This window comes from Primulina huaijiensis, unplaced genomic scaffold (assembly GCF_012295235.1).
Source record: "Primulina huaijiensis isolate GDHJ02 unplaced genomic scaffold, ASM1229523v2 scaffold208312, whole genome shotgun sequence".
Lineage (NCBI taxonomy): Eukaryota > Viridiplantae > Streptophyta > Magnoliopsida > Lamiales > Gesneriaceae > Primulina > Primulina huaijiensis.
The window spans coordinates 1-10,768 of NW_027355225.1; the positions used below are offsets into that span (position 1 = coordinate 1).

Below are 10,768 nucleotides of genomic sequence, written 5' to 3' on the forward strand. Positions count from 1 at the left end.
TCTGTTCACAAATTGTCTTCTACCACAAAATTTTGACATTAGTGTGAAATATGTTATAAGCTCGGCGTTTTACAAGTTATAATAATTGTCTTTTTACAACTTATAATAAAATTTAGAAATACCATAAAAATTTCAAAGAAATATGTTATAAGCTCGTCGTTTTACAAGTTATAATAAGTTATAATAAAATTTAGAAATAACATAAAAATTCCGAAGAGGAGTAAAATGCATCAATATTAAATTACAATTTTATGAAAGTAAAACTATATTATTACTATGAGACATCACATGCTTGTCATGAGTTGATTTTTTTTTCTTTTTTATTTCATAATTTCAAATTATAATTTAGTGCCTCATTAATTTTACAATTATGGTAGACCCAAATCTCATTCATTACTTTTTAGAATTATGTTATTAAATCAAATAAATAATAAAAAAATACTGCACAACCATAGTACAAATAATATGGTAACCAATTATGTGATAGAGTTAAATAAAATATGTTTCTAAATTATAGTATTATACCAATCAAGATTATCTTTTTGGATTTTCGTTGTGCATTTATTAATTTATTATATTATTTTTCATTAAAAAAAACTTATTGTATATGCACAATATATAAAACAATGGCTCGAGTTATGAATAATTAAATAAATAAAATAAAGATTGTTCGGGTTTACCGTTTGATCGTCTGTAACAGCTCCGCGTTAATCTGCGCCAGTGCCACTCAACCTCCCGTCCACCTCCTATTTCGGGTAGCCGGGAAATCAAGCTATGTTCCGAACCGTAATCTTCCCCTAAATGCAACCAACCTAGACCAGAAAGCTAAAAACATTAAAATGGCTGCGAATCAAGGAGAAGATTCATGCTTTTCTCAAGTACGCTGTCTCTTTATCTTTCCACCTTAAATTCCAAAAACTAGGAATCGTTTCGGCCCGGAATTTCGCTGCATTTTTCGATTTTATTTACATCTCGTCTTTATGCTAACGATTTTTAGTTTAGGGTATTTCTGCGTTATGCATTCATGTTTTTGTTCTGTTAATGCAGAAGGACAACGAAGAGAAGGACTTTGATATTGGAAATGATGCGTTGGAAGCTCCATTGCCGCTCACAGCCACTTCAAGGGTCTGTCGTTTCGCCTATAATTTTCTTTCTTTTTTCTTTTTGGCTTTATAATGCTAAGAAAAAGGTGTACATAAATATGTGTGTCTGTGTTGTACTTATATGTGTGTATATATATGTGATCTCAAAAGTGAGATTAAAGTTGAGTATGTTGGGGAAATGCAGGTTTTGTATATGTTGGGGGACATTACAGCCGGACCCGCTTATCGGTTTGCGCAGTGGCTGGAATTGGTCCGTAAACGGAGCAGCAAGTATCCGGCCTCAGGCTTCCCCCATCGACCTCACAGCACTCAGGGCATGTCTGTTTGGTTGGTGGTTGTATATATTTTATGTTGTCAATGCTTTGTAAAAATGTGGCTCTGATTTTTTCACGTTGACAAATTTCATATACATTGTTATGCTGATCGGACTTGCTACTTGCTGAGTTGAATGGTCTTATTTTAAATTGCATACAGATACTTTTAAATAAAACCACCAGCAGCTAGGTTGGTGGTTTTTCATGAGCCTGACTTGTAGATTAAAAGGATAGAATTGAATAGATAAGTCCTGCGGTGAAACGATATATTTTCATTTTTCAATGAGAGTTAAGAAAGATACATGCCAATTTAAGGTTCTAAACCAAGTTACGCGGTGTTAGATAACAAACAGTCTGAAATTGGAATCTCAAGTCTGTCACTGTGAGGATTCCTTTCAAGGAATGATGTAAAAGGCTCTGATCCCATAGACCAGAGCTATGAGCTGTGCAATCAGAGTAAGCTAGAAAATCTGCGATTTTGTATCCTTCGAAAATCTACCATATTTGTACCTCCGCGATTGACAAAAGAGACTGAATTTCCCTGAAATAATCATCTGAGTTTCTGGTGACCAGGATCTGAATGACTTATTAAGTTGATGGACTAGATGATTGGGAATCCACTTGTTACAAAATGGATTGAATCTACTTTATTTGCACATATTATGTCTTATCAAATGGCAAATAGTAACGTGTATAAATTGCTGGCTATTCCAGAATATTCCTGAAATGCACGTGGTAACATTTTTTGTCCCTAAGAATAATTCCTGCATATGTTTCGTCTTGATTTCTTCTGTCGCGTCACCAGTATTGAGTTTTGTCGATCCATAAATATGTTTCTGCCAATTTATTTAAGTTGGTGTTACGAAAGGTTTTTGCATATATTCAATCTGTTATCTAGGAACTTGTCACCTCTAAGTTCGTAGAAACTAAGTAGATCTTCTTTTCAAGTGTAGATGTGTCTTCCAACATTCTGTTAGCCAAGAACTCATTATGCTTGGCACTGTCAAACTGCATATACCTACATACATCAACCAAACTCCTTTTTCATGATATTGCTAACTAAATCCTAGAAACGAAAGTATTGGGTGCAATAATTGTTTATGTTGCATGTTGGATGGAACAACAGAAACACATTGTACGATTTAAAATAATTTAAGTTGCACTGTTACCACTAGCTATAGCTTTTGGTAACACGTCAAGAGCTCGGTCTTAAAATTGGTATCAGAGCCAAGGTCACGGTTCGATGGTCATTGATTGCAAAAAGTGTAATTATTGATATCGTTTGGTGTAATAATGTTTCTGCTGTGTAGAACAATCGAAACATGATGCTTAAATTGATGTATGGTTTAAAAGATTTGAGTTTCAGCGTTATCACCAGCTATAGTTTTTGGTAAAGCAGCAAGAGGTCGGTCTTACGGAAAGTTTTTCCTATGACTTTTGAACAAAGGACACCCAAATAATCATAGGAAGAAATTTATTTACAAACTAGTGGGGGGAGCAGTCAAATTGGTGGAGCTGAGAGACATTGTTTCCAGCGACAATATACTTTTAATATCATCGATCGATCGATCGATTGATTGATTGACCATACGGTCATACACATTCGCATAACAGAGAAGCAAGTCTTTAAGCTTTGTTATGCTTCTGGAGAATCCAGGCTGGAGATTATCATACGGCTAGCAGCATAAAGTTGCATCTATGGACCGAGTCATGAAATTTTTTAGGTCTCTAGAAAGAGAGTCTGCCACCAATGCAAATAAAAATACAAATTTAGTTTCTCCTTGTTTTGGACCTCATCTTTCACTGGGAAAAAACTAGTATTCTTTATGTTAATAAAAACCGAAGGAATGTCTTGGAAATGTGTTTTGATTTGAATTTGATGCATTGAGTACAAAAACCAAAAAGCTGGAGACCTTCAACAAGAATTACGTCCAAGAGCTAATATAAGTTCTGATTATTTCTGGTTTTTTGGTCTAAATGGTGTGCACAACCACTTTAGCCAAAAGGATGTCATCATTGATTTGTCTTCCTTTTACAAACCACCATGTGCTTTATGGAAATAAGCGGCTTTCTCAATGATAATGTCACCAGTAATCTTTTGAATCAGATGGAATCTTCTCAACATTTATTTGGACTGCTGGTGAAATTTTGGCTTCTTCAATTGCACAATGACTTGTGTTGTCTGAGTATGCCAGAGCTGGGCAGTAGCATCCGGAAGTAAACCAAATTCATGGATGAATTCCGCATTCAAATGATTGCCTTTGTATATACTATATATATTCAGGATTAGTGGTGATTCGGTGAAACCCATAGCACTGCCTTGCCTGGAACGCTTTCAAGAGAAGAAGCCTATCATTTAGTGTAAAATTTTGGATATCAATTTTGGACTCTACATTCGATTGAAATGCAAATATCTAGAGCGCTTTAATTTCAATTCTCCACAACCATAAATCATAAATGAATCCTTAGTTCTTCTTACGTAGGTAATGATATTTGAGCCTTTCGGTAATCTTCACCAGTGTCTTAATGATAACAACTTGCAAGGCTGAGAGTATATACAACATGAGACCATAGAATTCGGAAAACTTTGGTTAGTCTGACACAAAAAAGCTTGGAAATGAATCCATAATATATATCATTGCTTTTGTATGATAAAAGTTGTTTTTTTCCTGTGCTTACTATTAACTATTTTGCTTCAGTTCGGGAGGAAATGATCTCGATCTAAAGACTTGCCCACCTTCTGAGCAAACTGCAGAAATAAGTTTATGGGAAAGACTTGGTAAAGCTGGCATGTTAGACATCAAATCAAGCTCCTTCTCCTGGACAACACTTTCTTCTCTTCACCGCACAGAGCACAGTGGAAGTGGTGAGCATTCTGAGGATGAGATGAATAAAGCACTGGAGGTTTGACAGAGAACTTTAATGCATTGATAGATAATGTTATGCCTTTTTTTTTGTCTTGATGTGACTTTGATATTGTAATTGCTTCAATGATTAAACTGATGTATGAGAAATTAATGCGACAAAATATCATGTTTTTGGGGGGAGAGATACTATTTCATCAATCAAGTTTGTCGATGTAATATTCCCTGTAAAGTAAAGATGCTCAGCCACAGTAATAATCACACAATATATGCAATTTTGTCCTTAATGTGTTGGTATGTGAAAGAACCGGATTTCTAATTTCTCCATGCATGACGTGTGTTTTCCTTGTACCCTTTTCTTTCAAGTGTGCTAGAGCTTATATTTTCATTGTTTAGAAGTCTTCACTTCTCCTTCTACATGCATGCTTGTCGAATATAGAGTAAAGCATTTGCTAAACTTAAAAGTTTTGCGGAAAGCATTTGATTTTTATTTATTTTTTTTACATTTAAACATGTTATCTAATTCTAATTTTGAATTTGGATTCTTATGCCAGTACAGGTTACTGTTAATTCTGGCGGTGTTGTTTTTTTCGCTTTATTCAACCAACCCGAAAATGACGAGCATTGTTCGAAAGAAGCTGCAGTTGTTATAAAGTTCTCATCATCAAGGATGGCCACTCAGTCTGAACTGCTTGGTTATGAATTTGCAAAATGGCTAGGCGTCCAGACCCCACAGGTTGTATCTCCACGCTTTGACAGTTGCTTGTTAATACACATTAGGTCTAAACTTAATTTTGAAAATTTGTACACTGCTTTTCAGGCTAGAGTCATTCACAATGTGAGTTCTGAGTGGCTGCAAATCAAGGAGGCTGCAGAAAAAGCAAAAGACGCTGCTATTATTCAAGGGAATGAACTTGCTGAAATGACTTGTTCAGAACTCCTGGAAGCTCTTGAGCTCAGTCGCTGCCTTTTACTTATGAAGTACGTATTGAAAATTTTATCATTGCAAGTAATTGCATTAGCAGAAGGCGTACTGCATAGAAAGGCACCGGAATTTCAGCAATTTATGCTAGACCACAATTAGACCTTTTGCCTGATCCAATCTGTCTCTGGTGTTATGCACCTACTTCTGTTGGTCCACCAAATTCCTTGCATGGTCATTGACATCAGGCCAAAAACATTAGCAGCAGTAAGATAGTATATCGGTACCGCTTAAGAAGTCAAAATATCAAAATATGATGCAGATGTGTTTCAAATTCCTTGCATAGGTCATTATCATCAGACCAAAAAATAGTGGTCATAAGAGAGAATCTTGGTACTTTTACAAAAGACTGCATATCAAAATCTGATGGAGATATTTTTCATGTAGAAAGATAGCTATGCTTGTGTGATTACTTTATAAAGGAGAAAGCACTCACCTATGAAGCTGATATTTTATAAGCGCTTGATTTATTTCTCCAAATAATCTTCACATTACAGCTATGTTCATGGGTCTCCTCTATTGGAAAGCTCGAATGCATTTGAATCACAGGAAGCTGCAGGAAAAACAGCTGCAGCTCTAGGCAGGATTTTAATGTTAGACCTTGTCATAAGAAATGAAGATCGTCTTCCTTGTCGCCATCTAAGGTGGCGTGGGAACTATGCAAATTTACTATTGGCTGAAAAATTAACTAGTGCAAATAATGACGCACTAGAGGTTGCTTTTGATTCTGCAATCAAAAGATATAGACCTAAAGTTATCCGGGCACTTAAAAAAGAAATTAGAGCAACTTCTGTTGACAGTGTATTTAACCTTTCTCATCCAGGATTGGTATCTCAGGGTTCTGATGTTTCTAATACAGCAGAATCCACAACGAGTCTCACTTTGAATGAGTCAACTAGCTCTGATTTACATATTGTGGCAATAGATAATGTAGTGCCTCGTAGACCCCCAGCAGGGAAACGTGCAAATGATCAAGCAAATTATCCGAAGCTCATTGAGCTACTTCTTAACAGTTCTGAGTATGCGTCACAACTATTGCATGAAATTACTGGAGGAAAACTTAAATCTTCACAGCTAGTTACTGATGCAAATGATTTCTGTGGGATTGAGATAAATTCAGCCATCCACGAATTCAGAAGTGGATTTCGAGCAGCACTCAGGGACTTGCAGGGATTTCACATGTTCCTTCTTACCCTTCACCAGAAACTAGATGGCCTCTTACGGGCTTTTCTCAATGTACTTAATAGATCTTCTGGGGATCTTGATAAAGAGGATCCGGCGGTTCCTGAATCTCCACCACAGGCTAAAGGGACTGAGGTCCCTTGTCCATCTTTACGAAGCAGGGATTGGATCCTTGGCGAGGACAATTTGGATTTGAACGACTCAGAAACACAGAAAACAGCCCTTAGGATTCCATCTTCAGGATCTAAAGAAATTTCAGACACTTGTTCTCCAATCTCACGTGATTGCTCTTATGGGAAGTTAAGCAAGGGAAGCGGTGAACCGTTGCATAGCTTGAGGTTGACGGCAAAGATTCGTGACTTTCACCGATTTGCGAAGGTTGTCATATGTATTCATAAAACTTAGTGTTACCTAAAAAAAGAATTTAATGTTTCTATGCTCTGTTCATTACAAATAGTTTTAGATTGTTTGGTAGTTAAGCAACATGTTGCCTTAATTGGTTGCAACTGATGTTCCAGTATGTTACATCCATATCTGTACAGTTGCTCAAATTTAAGTCTTGTTAATGTCATCCACTGGTATACTGGCAGGCCAATTTCTTATCTTGATTATACTTTGAACTCTGATGTGTTCTGTTAACCTCTTCCTCTAATATACTGGCCGACCAATTTAATCATTTGTCTATTTCAGATTTGACTAGAGATTGGAAATTTGTATGGGCATGAACTAGTAGGGCAGTACTGTCATAGTTGTGCTACTTCTCGTTCTGTGGATTACTCATCCGCTATTATTGTAAAACTTTATCTATCAATAAATTCTAGTTTCGTATCAAAAAAAAAAAATTTTGGACTCCGTTACATTCCATTATGTGTGTAGTTATATTAAACATGTTTCTATAACTATGTTATTGTTGAACCATGAAGAGACATGGATTATATTTTAGAATGTTTTAACGGCGTAACTGTTTTCTGTGGATACAATTTATCAAATAATAAGTTTAGGAAATATGCGGAATGAGATTGTTAGTAGCATCAATTCTTTTAATAATTCAATTTATCTTGAATTATTATTTGTTTTAATCACAATTTCCTTTTTGCGGTTTATTTTCCAGGTTGATACAGAGTCAAGCAAAGAACTACAGCAATGGAATGATATGCTTAAAAACGATGCAGTTAAATTGTGCCAGGAGAATAACTTCATCACTGGGTTTTTTGAAGGCAGTGATAATAATTGTGTGGTGGATGCTTATGAGTTGAAGGTGATAACTGCATTCCGGCATGCCATATTTTGAGACAACTTAGGTAGTATGCTTTGGTTTCTGTCATGGAATGACCAAGTTTCTTTTTTTAAAAATACTTAAAATTCAGGTGAGGTTAGAGCACATTCTTGAGAGGATAGGACTGATATCTGACTCAGCAAATGCAGAAAAGCCATCAGCTATCTCTGCTACTTTGTTCATTGGTGGGGCACTTGCTGCTCGATCTGTGTACACCCTGCAGCATTTAGGGATTGCACATATTTTATGTTTGTGCTCCAATGAAATTGGACAATCTGATTCTCAGTTTCCTGAGTTATTCGAGTACCGAAATTTTTCAGTATGTATTTTACAGAATTTGCAGCCTTTTGCTCCACTTTTATATACCTTCCAATTTCTTTTAGGCTGCATTTGGATGGAAGTATTTAGATTTCAAATGGTTAATTCAAATCCACACTAACTGTTTGGGTAATTCTTAAATCTATAGATTTTAAATTGCAACATTCTTCAATTTATGTTTTTAACCAAAATAGGGAATTTGAAATTCTCAATTGTAGGAGTGATTTCAACTTGCTTTTTAAACTCATTCAAATAAAATGCTTCCACCCAAATGCAACCTTACTAAATTCTGCTTCGCTGAAAAATTTCCTTGACTTGTTTGGTGATCATGATTTCGTCTATGTACAGATATATGACCTTGAAGATGCTAACATCAGGGATATCTTTCAAGAAGCACATGATTTTATAGATCGTGTGGAACAAATTGGTGGCAAGGTTCTGGTACATTGCTTTGAAGGGAAGAGTAGGAGTGCTACTCTAGTTCTTGCTTATCTAATGCTCAGGAAGTAAGTGTGGACTGATCTTTCTAGTATTTTATCATCTAAGTGGCATGTCTGCTTAATTCGTGATGCACGAAGAGGGAGAACCTGTGTCCCAACATGGCCTGAATTCTGTTGATTATTTTTCATGGGAAATAGAAGCGATGAGGTGATGGGTGATGGTTTACTGCCACCAGAAATGACCTGTAATAGGAGAAGCGGGTGGAGGATTTCAAGGATAAACCAAATTGTTGTTGTCTCGTCTTACCTTTCTATTACTTTTTCATGTTTAAGTTTTAACTGAATGCAAATCTATAGCATTAATAACATTTTTTCCGGTGTTGAGCAAGGAATAGGAAGATCTGGTCTGGTTGTCCCTTGAGGAAAAAGATTTAACCTCCGCGGTTCTTTCCAATGCAGAAACTTCACTTTACTGGAAGCCTGGAATGCCCTGAAACGAGTTCATCGTAGAGCCCAGCCCAATGATGGTTTTGCGAGGATTCTTTTGGACCTAGATCAGAAGTTGCATGGAAGAGTTTCTATGGAATGGCAACAGCGTAGGCCTACGATGAAGGTTTGCCCTATATGCGGAAAAAATGCTGGTTTAAGCAGCAGTTCTTTAAAGCTTCATTTGCAAAAAGCTCACAGAAAACTATCATCAGGCAGCGTGGACAGTGCCATGACTATGGAAATACAGAAGGCATTGGATGCACTCAAAATAAGTCGAGGCGGTAGTGTCAGCCCCACCCAAAGACAAACTCATTCCATGATTGATGAATAACTGCTGCTTTTGGTGCACCTGCGAGGTATTTTAATGGCAGTCCAATTAAATTTCCTTTCCATTATTTTTTGGCTGCCTGATACTGGTAACTATTTTCCAGGAATTCCAAATAACGTATCTGTGGAATGTTCATGATACGAACCATTTCAAGAAGGCGAACATACACAGGTACTGAATATTGAGGTTTCAGTGATCCAATTGTATATGTTTTAAGGTTAAATTTTGTGGCTTATTCATTGGTTGTGTAGTGAAAAAATTCCATTTGATTTATTGTAGAAACCATGAGTTGTAAATGTATTTACTGTGTTTATATAAAATAAGACGTAGCTCTTGCTCTTATTTTTTTGGATACACGTAGCTCTTGCTTTTGAAATACTGAAGTAAGTTACAATATACCACTCAAATAACCTCATGTCTGGTTTATTTTTCTCTCCTGGTATTAGATTTAAATTTAAGATTTATTGCATCCTCTCCTAGTGTAATCTTAACTTTAAGATTAATTACATCATTCTCAAGTTTTGTTCGAACTCTGCTTCCTGCTCAGAAAAAGGTACTTAGTTATTAGAATTGTGGAGAATGCACGTTGATAAAAACACCAGCTCATTTTTTAAAGTGACTACTTGAAATATGGAACGAATATTGTCAAAATTATTTAAAAAATTCACAAGGAAATAAAATTATCGCCAAATATGAATTAATTGAACCATTAAAAAATATACGCGAAATTCACAGAACAATTTTCGACATTAAATTTTGGAAATTCGATAATAATTTAGGGGAAGGTGTGTTTGATGCATTCGATACGAGTCATTGATGACTTAACTTAGGCTCGACTTATACACAAATGACCAAGCACATAATAATAAATCACAATACAACTTATACACAGATGACCAAGCACATATAATAAATCACAAATACATAAATCGTCTATATCTATCAAATTTTCATCACTGGTCATTCCTTCAATCATCGCTCTCTCTGACCAAACAATATCAACCATTGATCTCCCTAACCAAACAATAATAAATCCACTACTATCACATAATACATGACACACGGTACTTCTTATCTCATTTTCGTTTTCCTACCAAATTACCTTGTCATTTAAGGCGAAATTTAACTCGATGTTTCCAACATCTTCACCATATTTTTTAAATTACTTCTGTTCATTAGAATTTCATTTTAGCATCAAGTGTCAATTTCTCGATCACAGCATTTGATAAAAGACGGACATTTTTCCAAAATATCGCTAGCAGGACAAACGACATTTCACCATTAGTAGCATTAAATGCAAAATCTACACTACCACAGGTTCAGGCGCCGGTTCTGGAGGTGCACCATTACTACCGTTGAGAACTACCACGTTGCCATCAGAATCAACATCCACGATGACTGAGTTACCTTCTTTAATATCACGGGCGAGCATCTTCTCAGCCATACTGTCCTCCAACAGTCTCATGATGGCT

At 36.0% G+C, this 10,768-nt stretch overlaps 1 protein-coding gene across 6 annotated transcripts; it reads left to right on the forward strand.

Annotated features, from left to right (window-relative positions):
• Positions 1-667: 667 nt before the first annotated feature.
• Positions 668-9,638, forward strand: LOC140966953 (dual specificity protein phosphatase PHS1-like). Of its 6 annotated transcripts, none has more exons than XR_012173469.1 (13): positions 668-878; positions 1,048-1,125; positions 1,288-1,430; positions 4,117-4,321; positions 4,841-5,017; positions 5,102-5,262; positions 5,761-6,823; positions 7,557-7,703; positions 7,813-8,040; positions 8,388-8,545; positions 8,939-9,324; positions 9,400-9,427; positions 9,485-9,638. XR_012173469.1 is itself a non-coding variant. In XM_073427269.1 (12 exons), the coding sequence occupies exons 1-11, from the start codon at positions 840-842 to the stop codon at positions 9,297-9,299; spliced, it is 2,760 nt and encodes a 919-aa protein (XP_073283370.1). In that variant the 5' UTR covers positions 668-839; the 3' UTR covers positions 9,300-9,324; positions 9,400-9,638. The 6 variants fall into 6 exon arrangements, 3 of the variants coding, with proteins under 3 accessions (XP_073283370.1, XP_073283372.1, XP_073283371.1); XR_012173470.1 differs by having other exon boundaries at positions 8,939-9,092; positions 9,181-9,324; positions 9,400-9,638; XM_073427269.1 differs by having other exon boundaries at positions 9,400-9,638.
• Positions 9,639-10,768: the final 1,130 nt, after the last annotated feature.

Coding starts and splice junctions, on each gene's coding strand:
- LOC140966953 (XM_073427269.1), top strand. CDS start 840: ATGGCTGCGAATCAAGGAGAAGATTCATGCTTTTCTCAA. Junction 5,263..5,760: donor CGCTGCCTTTTACTTATGAA/GTACGTATTGAA, acceptor TTCACATTACAG/CTATGTTCATGGGTCTCCTC. Junction 8,041..8,387: donor TCGAGTACCGAAATTTTTCA/GTATGTATTTTA, acceptor GTCTATGTACAG/ATATATGACCTTGAAGATGC.